Source organism: Brachypodium distachyon, chromosome 1 (assembly GCF_000005505.3).
Source record: "Brachypodium distachyon strain Bd21 chromosome 1, Brachypodium_distachyon_v3.0, whole genome shotgun sequence".
In the NCBI taxonomy this organism is placed as follows: Eukaryota; Viridiplantae; Streptophyta; class Magnoliopsida; order Poales; family Poaceae; genus Brachypodium; species Brachypodium distachyon.
Genome location: NC_016131.3, coordinates 51,396,693 through 51,422,263, shown reverse-complemented (window position 1 = coordinate 51,422,263; position 25,571 = coordinate 51,396,693). Strand labels below are relative to the sequence as shown.

The 25,571-nt window shown below is 48.7% G+C and overlaps 1 protein-coding gene across 1 annotated transcript; it reads left to right on the top strand.

The window, feature by feature from the left end:
• The first annotated feature begins 16,879 nt into the window (after positions 1-16,879).
• Positions 16,880-17,491, top strand: LOC104582269 (skin secretory protein xP2-like). The gene has a single exon (XM_010231696.1). The coding sequence runs from the start codon at positions 16,880-16,882 to the stop codon at positions 17,489-17,491; it is 612 nt and encodes a 203-aa protein (XP_010229998.1).
• Positions 17,492-25,571: the final 8,080 nt, after the last annotated feature.

Below are 25,571 nucleotides of genomic sequence, written 5' to 3'. Positions count from 1 at the left end.
TACATGCAAATATCAGGCACGGCGTCTGGGACGGCGTTCCGGGGGTGCCTGTGTCGTGGTCCAACCATACCTATGAGGTGGCACTACGTTGGGCTAAGGAATCACAGACCCATCCTCACGATACTATGTATCCTCCTATGTGGGGTCTGGTGGCGGAGTACTGAACATCCAGCTGTGTTGGACAGAATAGTCCTCTCCTTGAGCGTGATCCTGCTCACTACCCCATGACGGTTCGGACAACGACGACTGATGCCCGTAGGCTCCTGCATGTGGGAAAGTACTTAGCATTACAATTGTGTAGCAGTCATGGTAATGAACACAATAGATAGAAAAATATACATACCCTGATAGAAATATACATACCCTGTGGCTAGGTCTGTGGACGAAACTCGAAGTTCATCCTGGGACTCTGCTGGTGCTGCCACGCCGAACCTCCAGCCTCAAAAGAGGGGTGCTGCTGGTGCCACGCCGAACCTCCAGCCTCAAAAGAGGGCTGCTGCTGGTGCCAATAGTCGAAAGAAGACTACGGCTGGTGCCACGACGAACCTCCGGCCTGCTCAGGAGGAGGTGGCCTGGGCATCGACTGCTCTGGTAGACGTGGACGCGGGTGGTGTCGGGGGTGCGGTGCTTCCTGCTGACGTGGCCGCTGCTGGTGCGTGGAGTGACAAGGGGGCCGTACAGACGCCTGGTGGTGAATGACGTCCGAAGTGCGGGTGCACGTGATAGCCGCGTAAACAGAGCGTAGCTTCTCCTCCATTCGTCTAAGCCAGGACTGGTGCGGCTTCCGTGGTAGTAGAAGTGGACCGGTCGAAAGCGAACGTCCATACGCAGCGAACTCGGCCTGTAAATCCTGTGTCAACTGAGCCTGCAATTGGCACGAAGAGTATTACATATATATGGCAAAGTACGTAACAAACACATGCATTATGTTAAGAGAAGATACTTACCGCGTGCTGTCTAGAGGCTGAAGTAGACTGGCTAGGGTACATATCTTGCAAACTCGGCTCGGCTATCTCCTGGGGGTGAGAGTGCTGAATGATGCCAAATCGGGTAGCTGTCATGTACCTCTGCAAATATCCATTGAATAGATCGAGATCAAAGGCCGCCAATGGCCAAACCCGTGTCATCGCAGTCTCCCACTCTGTGACGTACGACTGAACCCTCTGCAGCCACTGAGTCTGGGTCCTGGTACTTCCCTTCCTGGTAAACCTGAGATTGCAATAGAAAGTTGAACAATTAAATTATGGACAATTCTAGACGACAATCATAAATTGGAGAACTGCACATACCTGTGGACGATCTGTGGAAGTGGATCCTCCGTCGGTGGAGGAACGACCAACTGGCGTGCCCCAAACTGCCTCATGACCCTCTGCTGGGCCATCTCCTCCACGCAGACGTCGAAGATGATTTTTGATTTTGTCATCCAGTAAGCGTAATCTCTCGTGCAGACCGTGGACATCCCGCCAGGGTATCTATCCTCGATGGCGTCTTGTGTGTACGGCTCCCAGAAAACCGCCTCAGAGTGCAACACGTCGAATTGCTCGTTGAATGATGGATAGCAATTCCTGACCTGATCGTGTGCAAAGCGTCTCTGTAAAAAAAAGAAGTTAGCTTCATTCATGGTTTATGTAAACTAATGTATGAATTTCACATTCGACATACCTTGCTACGTATCCAAATTGTCGCGAAAGTAGGCAGGTCGATGTGTTCTAAGTCAAACAACTCCTGCTCAGGGTTAGGGTGATCACCCGTAACGTCTGGTCGGCCGATAGAAAACCTCTCCCATGACCAGATCTGCAACAATAAAGGACATCCAAGCAGGGCTGACTTGGGCGACGCAAGCTGGCAAGCGTTGCACATACCTCAGTAGGTAGCCGCTAAGACGGCCGAACCCCAACTCCTCTATGTGATGTCGTCACCACAAGTTGCATTCGCGATCTCCACTGCAATAGGGATGTAGTGTGCGCTAATGGTGGTGACGTGTTTCTCGGTGAACATCACCTTCCCGAGAAGCCACATTATATATGCCTCAAGGCTCCGAGTGCTCTGAGGCTCAGTCATTTGGGTCTCTGGATACCCAAACTTCTGAATCTGCATGCAACAAAAACCAAGTGTTAGTAAACCCATGCAAGTATATGAGGTATGCTCTTAGATATATTAACTTAAAACACATCGATCTAACCTGGTAATTGAGCAACCAATCTAGCTTAGGTCTGTGAGCCTCCGAGGTGAGTGGCCCAGCTCCGGCAAGAATACCTTGAAAACGTAGGGCACAAATTAACACATAGTTCCACATAGAGTACAAATTAGAACACAGGGCACGAATTAACACATACCTTGAAAGCGTAGTGCCATACCCTCCTGCCAATCAGCCGGTGCCTGCAACGGTCCTATGGGATCACCCACCAATGGTAGTCCCAGCAGCATCGACACATCCTGGAGAGTAGGAGCCATCTCTCCCCAGCGAAAGTGAAACGTGTGTGTCTCGGGCCTCCATCTGTCCACTAAGCAGCTCAGCAGCGAGTGGTCAATTTGTAGCCGTGTAGAGTTGAAGCCTCGTCGCTCGCCCTCTACCATTTCCGCACGAGTTGCCTCAACAAGTCGTGCGAAAGGTAAAAGGCCAGCCCACTTCAAACTGCATAAATAAAATGGACATGCAAAGGATGATTGAATAAATACCGCTGAATTCAAGCAGCGTGTATCATCCAATTTTCTGCGCGTGACAAGGGGCTCGACACTCTCAGGATGCGCCACCAATCGAGCAGCCCGATGCTTACTCTCAATCTCTGGAGATAACAATGATACTCTCTCCATGTTGTACCTGCAACATTTATAAACATAGTTAGACATACAAATTAAAGTTAAGCATAGTTAAACCGAGAGTACATATTAAAACATAGTTGAACAAAGCGTAAAAATTAACACACAGTTCCACATAGAGTACAAATTAAAACATAGGGCACAAATTAACACTTAGTTTCACAGAGTACAAAATAAAACTTAGTTCCACATAGAGTACAAATTAAAACTTAGTTTCACAGAGTACAAATTAACACATAGTTTCACATATAGTACAAATTAAAACATAGGGTACAAATTAACACATAGTTTCACATATGCATGATAAGCCCAGTTTCTTCCTCTCCCTCGTCGTCCACGTCTCCCTCTTCCACGGGCAGTAGCTCCACCAGTACCGAAAGTTGGACAATAAGTGTCCCTGTGGCCAAAATGGTTGCATAGAAAACATTGTCGTGACGGTCCTCCGGCATCAGATTCATCCATATCATTTTGGATGCGCCTGGAGGGGCGTCTTCCTGTGCCTGTCCGCAGTAGCCCGGGGTCAGGGATGTACCGCCTTTCACCAGGGGTTACCTTGTTGAAATTGCCCATTGCACGAAACCCTAGCATCTCAGCCATCCATGTGCTAAGCATAGACTCTTTCAGGTAATAGGGAGACACAAATGAGATTGCGTCCATCCCTAGCTGCCCGCAAGCAGCAAGTACATGTGAGCAAGGAAGGTGACGCAACTTTGGTTTGTTGCAGGTGCACTCACATGTTGGCCAGGCTTCATTTCCAATCTTCACCTCCTGTCTCCTCAATTGATTTCCAACGCCGAACTTGTCAGTTGGCAAGCGCACCTCAAACCTGTGTTCTTGATTACCGATGGCGACGACAGTATGAGACCTAGTTTTTTCCATCTTCTCATCCATGTACTTCATAATCTTTTCACAGTACGGTGTATTTGGGTTGTTCATGATATGCATTTCAGCTCTCTGGCGTCTTTCTCTGAAATACTTCACCGTGCCATGGAAAATACCCTCGACGATGGTTGTAAGTGGTAAAGCCCTATTTCCCCTCAGGACAAAGTTGTATGTTTCTGCCAGGTTAGTAGTCATGACGCCGTACCTAGCGCCATGTGTGTCGTGCAGCAAATACCACTGCTCCAGAGGCTCGTGCTCTATCCACTGCTGAAAGTTTTTAATCTGCCTCCCAACCCTTCTCCTAGTGCCGGGTGGGTCAAACCCTGGCAAGTCACAAAGCCCAACATGTTCTTCCTCAGATGGTCCTGTTCCAACTGCTGTTTGTGCAGCCACTGCTGCTACATGTGCTGCTACCGCCGCCTTTCGTGTCGCTGTCCTCTCCCTAACATGTTTCTTCGTGAACTCATCAAGATAACCACGTATCCTAGTGTATTTCCATTGTTGGTTCTGTTTGCAGAGTTTCTTGAATAGATTCATAAGTGACTTGTTCCTGAACTGCGAGAAGAATGCACACATTCGGCTTATCATGCACAACTGCTCTTTTGAGCTGCCTGAAAAACCATAACCAACTTTCAGTGTTCTCACCCTCCACGAAAGCAAATGCGAGCACAACGATTTGATTGTTGCCGTCTTGACCAATGGCGGTCAAGATCTGCCCGCTGTATTTGCCAGTGAGAAAAGTGCCATCTACGCATAACACCGGTCGACAATGATGGAAAGCTTGGACGCATACACCGAAAGTGAAGAACAGTCATTGCAGCACCCTCACAGTTGGATACTCTGGGTGCAGGAAGTGTTGGATGTCGACATAGGTGCCTGGATTACGGGCTTGCAGTGTATGGAGGAGGCGGACAACAGAGTCGTACGAGTCGAAAAACGAACCAAATCTTTCCTCAAGAGCCCTCTGCTTAGCCCTCCAAGCCTTGCCATACGAAATGTTGTACTTAAACCTTACCCTGACCTTATGCATGATGGCCTTCACTTCCATTGCTTTGCTCTCCACTATCTCCGTGTAAAGCAACCGAGCAAGAAGCGTCGACGAGAGGTTATGATGGTCTTGAGGGATACTGGAAATGACACATGTGTGCAACACCAAGTCACTCACAACCCAATCTGTGTCATACTTAGGAACATAGCCATGCACCCTCTCGGGACAATCTATTTGTTCGCACTCCATTGTCAGATATTTTTGTGAAGAGACTGTTGTTTCGAAAACCCTTTGCATGGACATTGCCCAAGCAACTATGGCATCCTGCAGATGTTTCTTGTCAGGAAATCTGGCACCCTTCACAATGTTGTTCTGATGATATTGCCATGCAGAGTCATGCCCATCATTCACGGTCATAGCTCAAGAGAAGTGCTGATTCCATGATGCAGGAATCGACACCTCCTCTTCGTCCGACTCATGAGACTCATCGTCATAAGAACTACGACCATCTGTATCTTCATCCTCCATCTCGTTCAGCAAGTGACCATCTTCTTCATCTGCATCTGCCTCGCCAGTGTACTCATCCTCTCCTACTGCCCCGGAGCTCTGGCTTGATTCATAACCACCACCTCCAGCATTCGACACAAAGTTTGCATTGGACAAGTCATAACTTGATTCACCCTCGCCTTCAGCTGGATTGGTCTCATGAGCGACAACCTGGATTAAGGCGACAGGTGTAGTTCCACTTTTCTCACAACTTTCTAACCAGCACACCCACTTTGATGTCCGGTCTATCGGCCTCAAAACCTAGAAAATATTTGAACTTGACTTGGTCCACAATGCTTGCACACGGACGGTGTATGTTTCAGGATTGAGCGCTAAACATCCTACCAACCATTCCTGCAGCTGACTAAACGTCCATGTTTGAGGGGCCGTTAGATCCAACTCCACATACTTAAACTGACTCAGATCAGCTCCGTGCTCGGTTGTTTAGACAGTACCGGAACCATAGTAAAAAACAAACTTCACTACACCAGACATCTCTGATGCCTAAAAACATGTTTAGACGCGTCAAATACTAAGCAGTACGGCATATAAAAAATGTTTAGACGCGTCAAATCCTAAGCAGTACGGCATATAAAAAAAATGTTTAGACGCGTCAAATACTAAGCAGTACGGCATATAAAAAATGTTTAGACGCGTCAAATACTAAGCAGTACGGCATATAAAAAAAATGTTTAGACGCGTCTAATACTAAGCACTACGGCATATAAAAAATGTTTACACGCGTCTAATACTAAGCACTACGGCATATAAAAAATATTAATACGCGTCAAATACTAACCAATACGGCATATAAAAAATGTTTATACGCGTCAAATACTAAGCAGTACGGCATATTAAAAATATTAATACGCATCAAATACTAAGCAGTACGGCATATTAAAAATATTAATACGCATCAAATACTAAGCAGTACGGCATATTAAAAATATTAATACGCGTCAAATACTAAGCAGTACGACATATTAAAAATATTAATACGCGTCAAATACTAAGCAGTACGGTATCAAAAAAAAATCTATTCTATCTAAACATATTACTACCGGGCATAATATTTAGACGCATCAAATACTAAGCAGTACGACATTAATAGTTGTCCAAAATAATGAGCACTACCAAACGCTAAAACATACTTCTATATATACATACACACGTATCCTCATAAACATATACATTATAGGATAAATACGTCAGAGATTAGGATTTACCCTTGAAGCGTGTGAACCCCAACCTCGAGCAGCCTCACGGTCACCGGATGAGCACCACCACCACCTCCAAACTCCTCCAAACCACCACCATTGCCCCAACTTAGGAACACGAAATTAGCTCAAAATGTTCAACGAAAAGAGTAGATCAAGGTGTCATTGGGTGCTAAATAGCAAGGGGATGCGGTTTTGTGGGTTAAACGGGAACAAAACTCACTAATTTTAGCTACAAATTCGGGGCATTTTTGAGGAGGTAGAAGAGAAGAGGAAGAACAGAAGTGAAGCTGGGCGCTGGTGGGCCCGCACGTGGTCGGCTCGGGCTTGGCCTGGGGAGGAAGAAGGGAGAGAATAAAGGGAAAAGGGAAAGGAAGGCGGGCCCGCGCGTGGTCGGCTCCAGTCGGCCCAGGCGAAGCCGAAAGCCCTGTCGGCCTGGCCCAAGCCGACTGGGGCGCCAGTGGGGCAGCCCGGGAGCAGGCGGGCTGCAGTCGGCCTGGCCGAGGCCGACTGGGCCTAATCGGCTTGGGCCAGGCCGACTGGGCCCAATCGACCTCGCCCAGGCCGAGGCCGCATTATTTTTGAAATTTTTGAAAAACGCGTATTATTTTTGAAAATGATTAAAAAATCGTATTATTTAAAAAAAATTAGCAGCTATCTTGATGGCATTCTCGTTGTCACATAAAAGAGGTACACTTTCACAAATGATTCCATACCGCAACAATGTTTGCCTCATCTATAATAATTGTGCACAACAACTTGCGGCGGCGATATACTCGGCTTCCGTAGTGGAGAGAGACACACAATTTTGCTTCTTAGAGGACCAACTCACCAAAGACCTACCAAGGAATTGGCACGTCCCGGAAGTTGACTTTTCCTATCCACTTTGTCTCCCGCCCAATCCGAATCCGAATATCCCATTAGCTTGAAACTTGATCCTTTAGGATACCATAAACCAAAGTTTGGGGTATGAACCAAATATCTAAAGATTCTTTTGACCGCCACTAATGTAACATCCCAAAATTTCAAACCTTTACATGTGCATTGCATCCATGAGCATCATGCCACAATTGCATGTTTGAATTCAAATTTGAATCTCAAAAGTCTTTAAAAGATTTGTTTTACACCCATTTGAGCTTTGGATCTTCAAACCATTAAGGTTTATATATAAAAGGGGTTTATTGCACATATGAGCTATCCCATAATTTTTGGATAATTAATTGGAGTAGAAAACGTATTTTATTTAAATAGATATATGGCCCTAAAGGCATTTATAGGGAAAATGTATTTTTACATATTTTATTTTGAAGAGAAACTACTTCCAAAAGTTGTATCTTGGTAGAACATGATTCTACAAATTTTCTGGAATTTATTTGGACCAATTTGGAGTTCAAACTCAAAAGATATCGAAGAAATGAGAAAAATAGAAAAAAGAAAAGGTCTAAAAGAAGGTAAACCGGACCGGCCCGGCCACTTTGGGCCGAACCGGCCCAGTCCGACCGCGCCCGACCGGCCCCGCCAACCCGGCCGCCCGCACGCGCCCGCACCGGCTGACAGGTGGGGCCCACCTGTCAGGGGCTTCTTCCCCGGAAGGAAAGTCGCCACAATTTCCGGCCGCCGTCCCCGCGCGCCCGCCGCCGCAATCTCCTCCTCCGGCCTTCCATTTTCACGCCCGAGCACGTCTTTATAATCCCCGCGACCCCCTCTCCTTTCCCCCCACCCGTTTGCCCTCGCTCGCACGCCGCCAGGCTGCCGGAATCCCTCGCCGGAGCCGCCCCGCGCCGCCGCGTCTTCTTCGACCTAGGCGACGACCCGCGCCGCCCGAGCCCACGCTGACCGCGGCCCCGTCTCCGCCGTTCCGCACCGCCCTCGCCCTTCACTTCCCCGTCGCGCCCCCGACGCCGGAGCATCCCCGCGCCGCCGCCGGACGCCGCCCGCCGAAACCCTAACCTCGCCGGTGAGCTCCCCGATCAATCTCGTCTGTCCATCCATCTCCAACGGTGTAGATTAGATCTCTTTTATTTCACTTAAACCGTACCGGTACGCACCAATTAGATGCTGACACGTGGCACACGGTTTTATAAAATAAAAAGCTAATTTTAATCCCCCGGATTAATTTAAAAGGCACTTTTGCAGATAGGCCCCTGTAACTTCAAATGATCATAACTTTAAATCTGTTTGGCCAAATTTAATGATCCACACCTTTTGGAATCCTTAGAAAATGTAGAATCTTTTGGCACTGTCCAATTTCAAATTTGAATATTTGAATCACATTCAAATTAAAGATTAGGGTTTTATACCATTTAAATCATAACTAATTATTTAGAAGTCCTTTTTGAATGAAACCAGTGCCCAAAATTTTGTTGTAATGTCCTCTGTCCAATGGGACAGAGAAATAAATATTTTGAATTAATCTATTTGGCTGATGCTAATAAAACCTCATTTTAGGGTTTAAACCCTAGCCATTGCAATTTATTTAAAAACCCTAATTGCATGTGCTTAATTATCAATGCCTTGGATCAGTAGATCACCCAAATAAAACCAACCCACTCATGTCACATGTTTTGCATCGCATCATGGCATACATATTCTTCTGTCATGTTTGTATTGTCTGTTTATGTATGTGTATGTTTGCTTGATTGTATAGTTTTCTCGGAGAGCGAACTGTGTGATTGCGAAGAGTGTCTGCATACCAACTACTATCAAGGCAAGTTCACTTTGATCATTTACCCATTATTTTATTCTGCACTAGAATTTATTAGTTGCATCGTCAGGATTATTACTGTATCTATGCTAGCTATGATCTGTCCTAGTAGTATAGGATACCTTTGCCATGTCCTTACCACCAATCGCCATCATAGTAGTAAAAATGCTATGCTATGATAATATAGGAGGGTGGTATTGTTACAATGTGATACTATTGAATTACAATATGATTTTCCTAGTGTATGGCAAAACATGTAAGTCAATGAACCGTCCTGGGTGGGCTGCTTTGAGTTTTTCGGATGTCGTGACGTTAGGTCCATTTCTATGGGGCCCGCTGAGTCGTCTCTTCGTGCGATTCGGGAGCGTCCATGGTCGTCTCCCTGTGCGATTCGGGGAGCGCCTGCATCACAATGTGGGATGCCACCCGAGATAACCAGAGACTGGACTAGTTTCCTGTTTAGTAGCTTCCAGTACAACCACATGGTATTATGGGCTCTGCCAGGATGGATGTAAGAAATATGAACCTGGATCTGAGGTGACATCGGTATGTAGCAGTGTAGGTTGGAACGCGTCCCTCAGGTGGTTTGGGGGAACATGTTCTGAAAATTCTTGAAGTCGATGCCGTTGCTACTCCACCCGGAGGACAGCAAGGGATTAACACGTCGAATTCTTGTGGGTAAAGTGTACCACTTCTTGAGAGTGTCAAACTAAGTACTTAGCCGTGTCCCCGGTTACGGACAATTATGAGCAACTGGATATTGGAGCTGTAAGGAAAGTCTCACTCATTCCAATTTCATAATAAAACGAATGGATTGAACTGGGTAGGAGTATTGATGTTTCTACTCAATGTGCCTAGGATAATAGGAGCATGGGTGTTTCTACCCCGTGTCCAATAGAATTCAAAACTATTTGTCTAAAAATGATAGGATTTGAATAATGATGCTTTTATGCAAAATAGTCAAACCCCACTTAGCCAAACTATGCATGTACTTGGTAGGTCCTTTATAACTCTAGTGAGCTTGCCAATACATTCAAATGTATTGACCATGTAGTGGCTGCAATTAACAATGCAGGTGGATCCAACGATGAGTGAGGTTCGTCGTTTTGTCATGGGTCATGTGCTTACATTCCAACATGCTCTCTCCTCTGGGAGTAGTGTGGCCCTTATGTTCTACCCTTTTCCGCTGCAGTATTTTGAAATATTGTTTTATGATGTTGAAACAGTATTTTTTTTATGCTGGCCCTAGAGGTCATGCGAGGTTGTAAGTACTATTAAATTCTGGATGATGCGATGTAATAAAGTACTTTGACCTTTACTTCTGTATATTTCATCATGAAACTGTGTGTGCTAGTGAGTCGATCCAGGGACTAGCACAAGTAAGCACAGAGATCGAACCCTAGTAAAAGGGAGGATCGCTTCAACTAAGTGGCTTTTTTTGGTGCAGATTGATATCTTGCACAAATACCCACACTCAACATAATATCCAGTCTAGATGCACAAAGGTAAAGCAAAGAACCAATCATAGAACGATATACCTTTTGATCCACATCTTTACCATTGGGATCGAGATTAAGAGAGCTTGATGTAGGCATTGGGGTCTTGGCACTCTTGGCATCATGCATCTTAAATCTCTTCAGCATGTCTTGGGTGTATTTGGCTTGATTAATAAAGATTCCTCCTCTCAATTGCTTGATTTCAAATCCAAGAAAGAATTCCAAGTTACCCATGATAGACATCTCAAACTTTTCGGTCATTAGCTTAGCAAATCGATCATTGAACACACCATTAGCAGAACCAAATATGATGTCATCAACATATAGTTGTCATATAAACAAATCACCACCAACCATATTAGTAAAAAGAGTCGGGTCAATTACCCCAATTTCAAAGCCACGATCCACTAGTAGCTCCTTTAGGTGCTCATACCAAGCTTGAGGTGCTTGTTTGATACCATAAAGAGCTTTATCAAGTTTGTTCACGTGGTTAGGAAATTGAGGATCCTCAAACCCCGGTGGTTGTTTGACATATACCAACTCATTTAGTGGACCATTTAGAAATGCACTTTTCACATCCATTTGTTGCAAAGTAATGTTATGATGCGATGCATATGCAAGTAAGATACGAATAGATTCAAGGCGAGAACCGGGAGCAAAAATTTCACCGTAGTCAATACCCTCGACTTGGGAGAAACCTTGAGCCACCAATCTTGCCTTGTTCCTTGTCACTTGTCCAATTGCATCTTGCTTGTTCTTGAATATCCATGTACTGTCAATGACATTCTTGCAATCTTTTGGTCTTTCCACCAATGACCATACTCTATTGCGCTCGAAGTTATTCAACTCTTCATGCATGGCATTAAGCCAATCCGGATCCTCGAGTGCTTCTTGTACCTTTTGGGGCTCAACACAAGAGACAAAAGCATGATGTTCACAAAAGTTAGCTAATTGTCTACGAGTAGTTACCCATTTCCTCACACTTCCTAGGACATTATCCAAGGTATGCTCTTGTCGTTGAAGTCGTGAGGCAATCTTCATGGCTCGACGTTCCATAGCTTCTTGAGATGAATCTTGAGGCTCAATGGAAGCTTGAACATCTTGAAGATCTTGATCTTGGACATCATTTGGTGAAGAGTCACCAACATCAAAATTTGCTTGATCTTGCCCTTGATCAACTTGTTCATTCACATGAGAGACATGTTCTTGTTCTTGGCTAGCTTGTGGATCTTGGGGAGATGAGGGCTCCACTTGAGTAGAACATTGTTCTTCTCCTTCTTCCATATGGGGATCCTCAACAGGCATAATTTGACATATACCCATTCTTCGTATGGCTTGGAGAGGAATTTCATCATCTACATCCACAGCATCAACTTGCCTCACATGGGAGCCATTATTATCATCAAACTCCACATTACAAGATTCTTCAACATATCCGGTGGATTTGTTGTAGATTCTATAAGTGTGGGAGTTTGATGCATAGCCAACAAATATGCCCTCATAAGTTTTAGGCTCAAATTTAGATAAACGAACATCTTTCTTAAGCACGAAACACTTACAACCGAATACCCGAAAGTACTTGAGGTTTGGCTTGCGTCCCGTGAGAATTTCACAAGGTGTCTTGTTCAATATCGTGCGGAGATAGAGGTGATTAGTAGCATGGCATGCGGTGTTGATTGCTTCGGTCCAAAAGTTGTATGGAGACTTGAACTCCGCCAACATTGTCCTTGCCGCATCCATGAGAGTTATATGCTTCCTCTCCGCTACATCATTTTGTTGAGGGGTATACGCAGCGGAATATTGTCTTTTGATACCCTCATCACTCAAAAACTCAATCAAGGTGTAATTCTTGAACTCGGAGCCATTATCACTTCTAATAGCCATAATCTTTGCATTGTATTGACGTTGGGCTTCATTGGAAAAGTCGATGACGGTTTGTTGGGTCTCACTCTTGTGTTTGAAGAAATATACCCAAGTGTACCTAAAATAGTCATCAACAATAACCAAACAATATTTCTTATCACCAAGACTATCATATGTAGGAGGACTGAAGAGATCCATATGAAGGAGCTCCAAAGGCCTCGTTGAATTGATAATTGTCTTGTGGTGATGTGCTTTCTCATGTAACTTCCCATTAATACAAGCACTACACGCATAGTCTTTATTAAATGAAACATTGGTTAGTCCTAGCACATGCTCACCTTTGAGGAGACTTTGCAAAGATCTCATATTGACATGGACTAGACGGTGATGCCATAGCCATCCACATCAACTTTAGCCATTAGACATGTTTCTTCTCTAGTGGGTTTCTTACCGAAATCTACCACATAGAGACCATTTTCCACATATCCAACAAAGGCTAATTTAAGAGTCTTGCTCCACAAAAGGGTCACACTAGTTGTGCCAAATAAGAAATAAAAACCCATATGTGCAAGTTGAAGTACCGAAAGTAAATTGTATGAAAGGGACTCAACAAGCATGACATTCTCAATGGATGTATCCGAAGAGATGACAACCTTGCCTAGTCCCAATACCGTTGATTGTGAAGAATCTCCAAATGTAACTTGCTTGGACCTTGATGTACTCATTTTAGTGTCCACAAGTAATTCTTTGCTCCCGGTCATATGATTAGTGCATCCACTATCCAATATCCATGAAGATCCACCGGAAGCGACCTCCTACAAGTTTAAGCTTTGGTTTTAGGTACCCATGTTTGAATGGGTCCTTTAGCATTAGCAACAAGGGTCTTAGGAATCCAAATATACCAATGAACATATTCATAAGGAGAACCAACAAATTTGGCATAAACATGCCCATCATTAGTACGGCAAAGAACATATAAGGGATTGAAATCCCCGGCACTATTATCATAGGTGGCCTTGCCACCCTTCTTGTTCTTTAGCTTCTCCTTGGCCGCCTCCCCTTCCTTCACAAAATAAACATTAGTGTGGGGAGGAGCCTTGGCCTTCTTCTTGCTGTTGCTCTTCTCATCGGGGTTAAACCCAATTCCCTCCAATCCAAAAGCTTTTCTATGATCATTCAAAAGATCATGGAGGTTCTTCTCCCGTTGGAAGCAAGTGGCTAGGCCTTTTTCAAGTTGAGCCTTCAACCTAGCATTCTCCTCAATCATAGATGTATGCTTACAACAAAGGTTAGTTGAAGCATCTTTATCATTAGAAATTAATACCTTAACAAGAAAATATAGAAGATGATCACAAGACTCTTTGAGAGACTTGTACTCACTTGTCAAGAACTTGTGATCCTTTCCAAGTTTGTTAAAGTCCTCAAGCAGGTTCCTATGACCATTCTCAACTTCACATATCCTACCTAAGTAATCATTAGCAAGGGAAATAGCATTATCGTAGGAATTTTTAACTTTAGCAAGTTCCTTAGTAAGTGACTCCTCAATTGCTTCCCTATTTGCTTGTTCTTCCTCATGAGCTTCATTAAGGTCCGCAATCTCATGAGTAGCAACGCACTCAAGTCTCACCTTTTCATCCATGAGCTCATCATGTTCTTCAATAGTAGCTTGAGCTTCACCTAGTTTTTTCCAAGAGGTCCTCAAACCTCTTTTTGGTCTCACCTTCCAAGCTTGCCATGAAGATCTCGAACTCATTCATGTTATGCTTAACAACACTACTCTCCTCCACACAATAAAATAGAGATAAACTCTTAGGAATGACATGCTTGGTGGGAGGAGGGATTACCGAAGAGGTCTTGTCCATGAGGCACTTGGGTGAGTGGTTCTTGTTCTCATTGGGGGAGTCGAAGAGAGATGGAAGTGAGGAGCAATGGCGATGTTCGCCCTCTCCGTGGTCTCTTCCTCATCATCATCTTCGTCACCCAAAGTATATTCTTCTTGAACAAGAAGCATTCTTGATTGCCTCTTCTTCGTTGGCTTCTTGTTGAAGGAGGGCTTGGTCTTCCCTTTAAGGATGAGACGATGAAGCGATCCCCCTTCACCAAGGGTTCGATCTCTGTGCTTACTTGTGCTAGTCCCTGGATCGACTCACTAGCACACACAGTTCAAGATGTAATACCAAGATACAAAGGTCAAAAGTACTTTATTACATCGTATCATCCAGAACTTAAATTGTACTTACAAACTTGCATGACCTATTAGGCCAGCATAAACAAATAATGTTCAAAACCATGACAACAATGTATCATGAAGCTGCAGCGGAAAGGTAGAGTAAAAGGGCCTCATCTACTCCCAGAGGAGAGAGCATGTTGGAATGTAAGCACATGACCCATGACAAAACGACGAACCTCACTCATCGTCGGATCCACCTGCATTGTTAATTGCAGCCACTACGTGGTCAATACATTTGAATGTATTGGCAAGCTCACTAGAGTTATAAAGGACCTACCAAGTACATGCATAGTTTGGCTAAGTGGGGTTTGACTATTTTGCATAAAAGCATCATTATTCAAATCCTATCATTTTTAGACAAATAGTTTTGAATTCTATTGGACACGGGGTAGAAACACCCATGCTCCTATTATCCTAGGCACATTGAGTAGAAACATCAATACTCCTACCCAGTTCAATCCATTCGTTTTATTATGAAATTGGAATGAGTGAGACTTTCCTTACAGCTCCAATATCCAGTTGCTCATAATTGTCCGTAACCGAGGACACGGCTAAGTACTTAGTTTGACACTCTCGAGAGGTGGTACACTTTACCCACAAGAATTCGATGTGTTAATCCCTTGCTGTCCTCCGGGTGGAGTAGCAACGGCATCGACTTCAAGAATTTTCAGAACATGTTCACCCAAACCACCTGAGGGACCCGCGCTCCCACCTACACAACTACCTCAGTACAATCCCTCGGATCTGGGTAAACATTTCTTACTCCATCCAGGCAGAGCCCATATTACCATGTGGTTGTACTGGAAGCTACTAAACAGGAAACTAGTCCAGCCTCTGGTTATCCCGGGTGGCATCCCACATTGTGAACGAAGGCGCTCTCCGAATCCACGGGAGAGACGTCCATGGACGATCCATCTCCGAATCCACGGAGACTCGACTTAGAGGGACCCATAGAAATGGACCTAACGTCACGACATCCGAATACTCAAAGCAGCCCACCCAGGACGGTTCATTGAATTACTTGTTTTGCCATACACTAGGAAAACTATATTTGTAATTCAATAGTATCACATTGTAACAATACCACCCTCGTATATTATCATAGCATAGCATTTTACTACTACGATGGCAATTGGTGGTGAAGTCATGGCAAAGGTATCCTATACTACTAGGACAGATCATAGCTAGCATAGATACAATAATAATCCTGACAATGCAACTAATAAAATCTAGTGCACAATAAAATAATGGGTAAATGATCAAAGTGAACTTGCCTTGATAGTAGTTGGAGTTCAAACACTCGTCACAATCGCAAGGTTCGCTCTCTGTGAATACTATACAATCAACAAACATATACACACACATAAACACACAATACAAACATGACAAAAGAATATGTATGCCATGATGCGATGCAAAACATGTGACATGAGTGGGTTGGTTTTATTTGGGTGATCTACTGGTCCAAGGCGTTGATAATTAAGCACATGCAATTAGGGTTTTAAGTAAATTGCAATGGCTAGGGTTTATACCCTAAAATGATGTTTTATTGTCCTCTGTCCAATGGGACAGAGAAACAAATAGCCGGCTGCCGACTCGGGGAGAGGGGGCCAAGGCCAGGCCTCTACCAAGGCAGAAGGCCGGGACTCCAACGACTCCTCGTTGGGCGTCGGGGGAGACCTCAGCAACGACGATGACGACGTCGACGCTCCCTCGGCAGCCGGCGGGGTCGCGCCGGAGGAGGAAGACGACGTCCCCCTGGTGAGGCGGTTCGTGGTGGATCGGGCGGACAGGCGGGAGGCCAGCCCGCAGCCTCAGAAGCCTCACAGCGACGCGAGGGCTGGGAGGCGATGTGGCTGCAACAGCCACCCTGACCACCCCGGCAGCTCCGACTGCTCCCCCTGCGTGAAGCGGCCCTCCAGTGAGGAGCATCCTGGCGAACAGGGTGCTCAAGCTCAGACCGGTGGGTAAGTTCAATGTTGTCCAAAACGCCTTTGATTTCACAAATTTTTCGTGTGCCTGACTAACTTGTTCTTGTGCTTTTCAGTTTGTCGAGGAAGAGGGGGCAGTCCAGCACGTTGCCAGCAGCCCCGACCAAGAAGCCCCTCCCGGCATCGGGCGGGGGTGACGGAAATGCCGTTGACAGCGGCAGCGGCCGCTGGGGACCCAAGGGTCCCCGGTTCGAGCTCGCAGGGCACCGGCCCGGCGGCAGGTGGGTGCGAAATCCCATATTGCCTTTATCCATCTGCGCCGTCTCTCGTACTTGACGCAGGTGTTCTTTGTGCAGTTGCCGGGGAGGCTCCGGCAGCGCCCGGACCCGCAAAGGTGCGGGTAATCGACCTCACCGGTGAGGTCGACGACGATGCTCCGACGGAGATTGCCTCCGTCCGAGCCCTTCAGCAATCGGCCACGGTGCCTGCCGAGGCCGTGACTGCTGCCGCAGCTGACGCCATGCAGGGGGCGCCATCTGAGGCGGGTGACACGGACCAGCCCCCGCCAGCCGGAGCAGGCGGCAGCGCTCTGGAGAAGCCCCCGAGCCCCCAGTCCGCCCCTCCGGACGGGCAGGGAGCAGCAGGGCTTGGCCAGGCCGGGGGCACGCCATCAGATCCCTACGTGCCCTCGGGGTCACAAACGGTCGCGGCGGGGTCCTCCTCCTCCGCCGAAGCCGCCTTCAGCCCGGGAGCAGGGGAACTCGCCGGGCGGACTTGGTTTCGGATTACCTTCGACCCCAGCGTGTTCCAATAGGGACACCAAGTGATCGACAACATCCAGCAGCAAAAGCGGATGCTCGTCGATTTCTTCAACGACGGACAGCAACACCACTCCCGTGTAGGGGCGGAGCTGGGCGCAGCACCTCCGAGGGGAGCTTCAGCAGGCGCGGCAAGTCGGGGCGATGCCTGCTATGCAAGGGGTGCTAGAGGCGGAAGTCCTCCAACAGCTGTGGGATCTCCAGCAAGAGCACCAACGGGAGCTCGAGCTGGTGAAAGCCACACACGCCAAGAGCGAGGAGGAGCACCAGGCGGCACTCGAATCGTTCCAGGGGCGTCTCCGGGAGAAGACGGACTTGCTGTCCGGCTACTCCCTGGAGATCCTGCGCCTCCGCCGTGAGGTCAGAGAGCTGGAGATGGCGGCCAAAACGGCAACCGAAGCCTCCGCACACCGGGAGGAGCTGCAGGACCAGGCCCGCTCCCGGGAGTGCGAGCTAGCCGGCTCGTCCCTTCAGGGCGAGCTTGACACGGTGCGGCAAGAACTCCGGCTGATCGACGATGACAACACAAAAAAGGCGTCCGAGATCGGCAGGCTGAAGTCCGAGTGCCGCGAGCACAAGCTGCAGGCCCAGGAGGCTCGCGGTGCGGGCACCGAGCGGCGGGCCCCCAGACATGGGCAGCTTCACTTCTTTCTTCGCAAACTTCGTTGGTCGGCTAAGCGGCCTGCAGAGCTGTGTTACAGCCTTCGGGGGCTGGCAAGTCGGCCTTGCGGCCGAGCAGGTCACCGGGCAAATTCACACCCGGGTCCACTCCGCCTACCCTGACTTCCCGTTCGAGTCGGTCTTCGATGCCTGGTCGGACGAGGAAGAGGCCAAGACCCACCGAGAAGCAGTGCAAGGCGTCGTGGACGAGATGATGGCACGGATGCAGGGCAAGGTTGATGAAGACGATGCCGCAGCTGAGGAGGTTGCCGGAGAAGCCCCTGATGCCGAGGATGCACCCGACACCGACGCAGCCGCCCCGGGAGCACCTCCCGCATGATTGCCTGTTGTTCTTTTTATTTATCTTCCTTCAAGTGGCGCATGGCGCGTTAGAACTTTTTACGTTAGCCTTCCCTTATCACCGCAAGTGTTATTTGTCAACTTGTTTTGCTCAAGCTTCAATATATCCAATGCCACTTTTATTTGCTTCTTTGCCTAAGACTAGCCTGCCGGGGAGGGGCTCTGTCCTTCTCGTGTTCTAGCCTTGCGTACCCGGGGACTCGCCAACCACGTGCTTGGCCAGACTAGGGACCCAGGACGGACCCGCGGTGCCGACCTAGGACCAAACAGCAACGGTGTAACATCCCAAATTTTTCAATTTCGGATGTTCGCACCTTTTCATTTCTTATGCATATCACCTTGATCATATCTTAAAATTTTGATGTTCGTTATGATGCATTATTGAAAGTGTTTGAAATGGTGTTTCGGAATGTCTTAGGTTGATAGAAATTGATTTGAGAAATTTTCTAGAATTTAAAAATGCATTCTAGGATTTTATTTGGATTTATTTAAAGCTTAAAAATTTAAACCTATTTTTTTTTGAGTGGAAATAATTTTCCTGGACTCTAATTGAAATATATTATTTTACAGAATTTTTGGGATTTTTTCTGAAGTCATTTGGTATTTTAAATGATTTAAATGGATTTTCGGGTGAATTATAGATCCTGAAAAGTATTTTATATTCTTTCTCTTTTATTCTTGGTCTTTTTTCTCTGAAAGTACGCTTTCTTCGCGGGAAAACGTATTTTCGGAGAAATACGCTTTGACTTAAAACCTCGATGGGGTATCTTCTAATCTCGATCGTCCATCTCAGATCCGACGGCAGATTTCTTCTCACCCTTCTCTCTCATCGACAGGTGGGCCCCACCTGTGATCTTCTTCCTCCGGGTAATCCACCAACTGCCGCCCACGACCGCCGCCTTCGCCCACGCCGCTGCCCGCGCCGACCCCGCCGCCGATGACCGAAGCGACCTCGCCGGAGCCACGTCGCGCCGCCACTTGAGACCACGCCGGAGTTCGTCGTTCGCACCGTTGGACTCCCCGTGACATCGGGAATCTCCTCCAACCCTTCTTCTTCCTTCCCAAGCTTCGATTCGTCGATTCCGTTCATCTCTAGTGAGATATTGGGTATGGTTTGGTTCATCTCCATTCTCTTCGAGTAGCCCTGTTCTTGCGTCGATTGTTAGCAACCCTTTGATCATTATGTGCTCTAGTTTTCACCATGGTGTAGACTCTATGTTCCTCTACAATTCTTTAGACAGTAGCCGTGGATGGTTCATCTCCTGCATTGCATCATCGTCGCAAAACGGTATTCTTAGCAGCTTTTCTGCCGTATCTCTGCCGCGGCAGGAAGTTGTAGCACCATTCTTAGCGGGTAGCCTATTTCGCAGTAGTTCTTCTTGTTATCCGTAGCATAATTTTAGTTGATTCTATCTTTAGTTTGAACTTTAGGAACACCCCTTCACAGAAATTTCCTAGTTGGACCGTTTCAACTTCACCTTCACTAGCAGCACGATGGTAGAAGTTCATATCCTGTACTGTTCTGTTTTAGAGGAGCCACATTCACCTTTTCATAACTACCGCCTCATATCTCCATAGTTAGTGAAACCAGTGCCATTTGGAAGAGTAGATCATATTCTTGGATTCCTTTGTTTAGTTCTCTGTCATTGGAATAGTTTAACACCAGTAGTCTTTCAGTAGAAGTTAGTATTCTTTGTCTGTCAGATTCTGAGTAGCCACCTTTGCAAGCCAGTAACTTTTGATCTATTTATCCAATTGACCTGAAACCTGTTGCGTTAGTTAGTACAACCTTAGACCTATACCGTAGCATATGTGTCATGCCATGTTCTGTACTTTAGCACCTTTTACCTGTCAACCCTAGTTGCAATCTGTTAACAGTAGCAGATTACTGAATCTTCAGACTTAGCCACACTAGCCTTAACCTTAGACTTTAGAACCTTGTTTGTTGATACTATAGTATTATTTGCATGAAGTCGAGGCTTTGTTCTTGAATGTTTGTAATACATTCCTTTATTCGAAGTTTATTTGGAGTTATATTTGGATTTGGATATATATTTGAAACTATGTATTTATTTTGTTTCGTTCTTCGCGTTAGATGATCGCAACAACTTTTCTGAACCAGCCAAGTTACACTTATTGATCATGTAATACCTATATTTTTGCTTATGCTATTTTGTTTACAATGTCATAGGGATGCATGTTAGATTTATTTCCTTATGAAGTATTTATCAAATGCGTTTTCAACATGTTTAGTTATTCCTAGTAGATTGCTTATAGGATTTTATTGCCATGCCACCAATTACCATAGGTTATGTATTTACATTTTTCCAAAGCATGCTATACTATTATAATGGGACGGGACCCAAACTATATTGAAAAGTATTAAGTGCTCTTTAAGAGCGAGTATGTTTTTGGAAAAATGTTTTCGAAATAAAACCAAAATGTTTTATCTGGATGGAGTGGTATGATGGAGGCCAGTTGGGGCAAGTGTTGTAGCCCCGTAATGGGTACACGCTCAGGAGAAGGTGGGGACCGCCGTCCAGAAGTCCAAGAGTTCAAACCTTCTCATGTACCCAAAGGCTTATTGTGCAACAACTTGCTATTATGGGCTCTGGCTTGGTCAACTAACTAGCGGGAAACCCTTACCTGGGTATCGCCATCCGGAGAGGAGCCAATGTGCTCATATGGGGCGGGCGGTGCCAGAATTAGGTATCAGGGGGCTTCTAGTGAAAGATTTCGTCACAATCTTTACCTGTTGCGCACGCTTGTCGTCAGGCAACACTTTGGACTGATTGTGTCAAGTGGGTAAAGTGTACAAACCTCTCGACAGTGTCAATCTAATCGATTAGCCATGCCGCTGGTTACGGGTGACTTTGAGTCATTAAGTCAGGGGAAGTGGAGATCTTCAAGTTTTGTTTTCAAAAACCCCAAAACTGTTTTGACTCGATGGAAGGTTCCACAGAATGAGTCAGGGAAAAGGGATGCTATGTGAGGGTCAGTTGACCCAGAGTGCATAGCTAGGTCGTGGAGTGAACATCCACAAAATGACCATACTATTGTTCAAATCCTGTTTTATCCAAACTCCATGATTAGAGATTTTCAAAGGAAAATACTATGAGTAATTCAAAACCCCAAAAGGAGCATTTTGCAAAAACAACCCTAGTAGCCAAACTAGGAAATCCTTCATCATTTTCATGCATTCCTCCTAACCACACAGGTGTGACTTGCAAGTAGATTCAATGTACCGACCTGCACCTATCATGTGCAGAGAGTGACGCTTAAGAAGAAGACGCAGGGTCACGAGTCTACACTCAACTTGCCTGTGGCGTTGATGGGACTCCCTCTTTATCAGTTTGCTTTATTTTGAACTTCCGCTTGGTTTGTATTAAGTACTCTGGATTTGTATTTCGAACCGATGTCATAGACATGTGTATGGTATTTCATCAATGGAACTCTGTGTGCTAGCATTTGATCCAGGGACTAGCACAGTGTCGCACCAGTGGAAGCCGGGGTACCACCGCTGTGCGACGCGCGGGCCCCTCTCCTGGCTTCCCGGGAAGGTCTCATCTCGGGGAGCGTCTATGAGCTCCCCGGCAAGCTACCAGCCCGAAAGGGGCTAGCGGGGCTTCGGAGAATGTTCCCGCTTGGGCACCTCCCGGGAAACTGCTTCCCGGGAGGGGGTCCCGGGTCCGTTGGGCCTGGGTGCTTCCCGGGGTCGACTTGCTGGGACTGGGGATTCCCGGGTGCGTGCCCCTGCCTCGGGTCGTGGGGCCCAGTGGATAGCGCCACGCAGGCGCGTGGCAGGCGTGGGACGCGCGGTCCCACCAAGGCAAGGAGTAAGGAGCACGGCTCAGTAAACGAGCCGACCGACGGGTAGTTATCCGTCCGATCCAATTAACAGTGGTTGTCTAATCCTACCCTAGGGTCTTAGGCTCCTAGGAGCGTAGGTGGCACCCATGCGCGCCACCAGCTCACCGGGGGGAGTTGCATGCCTCCCCGTTGGACACTTGTAGCTCATGCACCGTGGCACATGTGGCATCTCCTTGTGTATAAAAGGAGGACCCATGCCAACGGTCAAGGGGGTTAGTGAGTTGGTCAGTTAGTCAGCTGGACAGTCGTTCAGTTCCGCAAGTTCCCTTCGCTGGCTCGTTAGATCGAGGATCAGTTGGTTCCAGTAGACAACCAACAGAGAGCAGTAAGGAGTACTTAAACAGTAAGAGGAAGCCCGGGAGCTTGCCCGGCAACCTGTAAACATTTGATCCATAATCAATATCAGCTCAGACATGCAGGACGTAGGGTTTTACATCTCTGGGTGGCCCGAACCTGGGTAAAAAACATGAGTGCGTCTGTTCTTAAACTAGCGCGTACCCTTAGCACTTCGTCTCACCGGCCCCGTAGGGCCTCATCGGCCGTGCCGGCGATCACCGAGTTTCCGCCCCAGATGCCCCTACCGAACCTAAAAGGGGGACGTGGTCGCACGCCCCCGGTGTCGGAGCACCGAGCGACGACATCTGGCGCGCCAGGTAGGGGGCGCGGGAGTGGACAACGCCAGAGATCATCAGCAGCAGAAGTTTCCATCGGCGTCGGCTTCGCTCTTCTTCGTCGACAAGCCTAGTCACCATGCCCCCCAAGCGGGCTGGTGACTCACGCATAGACCCGCGTGAGGCCCTAGCGGCGCACACGTGGTCGCACGACGTGCGACCCGAGTCGGGGGCTCAAGAGAACCCCGAGCCCTCGAGGGTGCAGCAAACGCAGCTGCCTCCGCCGCCTCCTCGACCGTCGACCGACAATCGGCCGAGGGGACCGGCTGCCCCCAGTGCCGGGGGCAGTCGGGCGAGCACGCACGGCGTCGCCCGGGCCAACCAACGGGTTGAGTCGCGGCCCGAGGACGCCCCGCGGCACCAGGAGCACGCCGCGTCACGGGCAACCCCTGGGGGTTCACACCCTACACGCCCGAAGGCGTCCGGGGCCAGGGCGGGAAGCAGTGGTTCAGGAAACAGGCCGCCCCCCGTCCGGACCCCGGCTGAAGCCATCATCGCCGCGTGCGTCATGGTGTGGTACGAGCCGCAGCCGGGCACGTCGGCGCATGAGACGTGGGGCGAGGAGCTAGAAGCACTTCTCGCCCTGGCCGCCCAGCAGCCGCAAGGCGAGGGCGCCCTGGTAGGCTCCGGCCACGGGCAGAACCTGGAGCACGGAGACGCGCCACCCGCCTCACGACAGGGGGAGAACCCTCCCCCTCCTCGGTGAGACCAAGGAGACGGGGGCTCGAAGGGGTCCTCGAACTCATCGCCCACCGTTCCGGGGGGCGATGCGCGTGGCATCTTGAATGCCCGCCAGCAGGAGGATCTGCACCCGCGCTTGGAGCGCCGGTGCAGGCGCGAGGTGGAGCGACGGCGCCCACAGGAGCAGGAAGACGCTCCCCTGGGCCCCGAGGACGGCTGCATCGTGTTCACGTGCGAGCTGCAGCGGGTGACGTGGCCCCGTAAGTTCCGAGCGCCCATGCTCGGTACGTACGACGGGACCGCTAACCCCAAAGATTTTCTCCTGACCTACACATTGGGCATGCATGCCATCGGCGCCGACGACAAGGTCAGGGCAAACTGGTTCCCGATGGTCTTGAAGGGATCAACGCGAACCTGGTTGCTCAACCTGCCCGCCGGGTCCGTCGCCACTTGGGCAGACATGCGCGAGTAGTTCGTGAGCGCGTTCCAGGGCGGCTATAAGCGCCCGGGAACCATGGCGGAGCTGCACGCTATCGTGCAAAAACCGGGAGAGACGTTGCGGGCCTTCGTCAACTGCTTCTCCAACCTCTCCTATTCCATCCCGGAGGCGGAGGCGGCCGCCATTATCAACACCTTCGCCATAAACGTCCGCGATCCCAAGATGCGCGAGAAGCTGAGCATGCATCGGATCCAGACTTGTACGCCTTGTCGCAAGAATGCGCCATGGCCAAGGAAGGGCGCCTAGCGCCCGAGCTGGCAGCCCAGGCTGCCGTGAGCCCTGGCGAGGGCTCGTCGAAGAAGGGTTCCCGCAAGCGCAGCGGCAAGTAAATCCTCGCTGTGGACTCGGGGGCTCCTGCCGCGAGGCCCGCGAAGAAGGCCTCGCCGGGTGGAGAGTCTGGCGGGAAGCAGGGCGACGCGCCCCGCTGCCCCATCCACAGCAACTCCACCCACGACGCGCAGAGTTGCCGCGTTCTGCAGGGGATCAAGCAGCGGCGGGAGCAGCGCCACGAGGAGCGCCGCGCCGCCAGCGCCTGCTTCAATTGTGGCGACATCGGGCATCTCTCCTGAGATTGCCCGAACGACCCCAGAGCAGGTCCGAGGCCGGCCGGCGGTGGTGCCAGCAGGGGTGAACCCCAAGGGGGGCGCGGCCAGCCCCTCGCTGGGCGGGACCGCCCTCCTCGGGGACGCGACAGGGCGCACGCTGAGGAGCAGCGCGAGTCCGACTATACCGGCGGCGACGAACCGGGCTTCCAGGAGCCTCGTGGCGTCGCCTGCATTCATGGGGGAGCTTACGCTCTCCCGTCCCACGCCGCGGTGAAGCGCCTCACCCCCGACGTGTGCGCGCTGTTGCTGGATGCGGAGCTGCAACAGCGGTTGAGGTGGTCGCACGTGCCGATCACCTTCAGCGCCGACAATCACCCAGCACGGCAGTTGGGTTCAGGGGTAATACCCTTCGTCGTCTCGCTGATCATTAGCAATATGACGGTGACCAAGGTGCTGGTGGACAACGGAGTAGGGCTTAACCTCCTCTCCGCCAGGCTGGTGGAAAAGCTCCAGCTGCCGATGGAGCAGCTGAAGCCCACCGAACCGTTCCGGGGTGTGAACCCCGGGATCGTGCGCCCTCTGGGACGCATCACGCTGCCGGTCACCTTCGGGTCCCGGGAAGCGTTCAGGACCGAGCACATAGTGTTTGACGAGGCCCATACCCCGTTGCCCTACAACGGGATCCTTGGTCGGCCGGCGCTGATCAAGTTTATGGCGGCTACGCATTGCGCCTATGGCGTGATGAAGATGCTGTCCGTCTATGGAGTCCTCTCCATCAGGTGCAACCTCA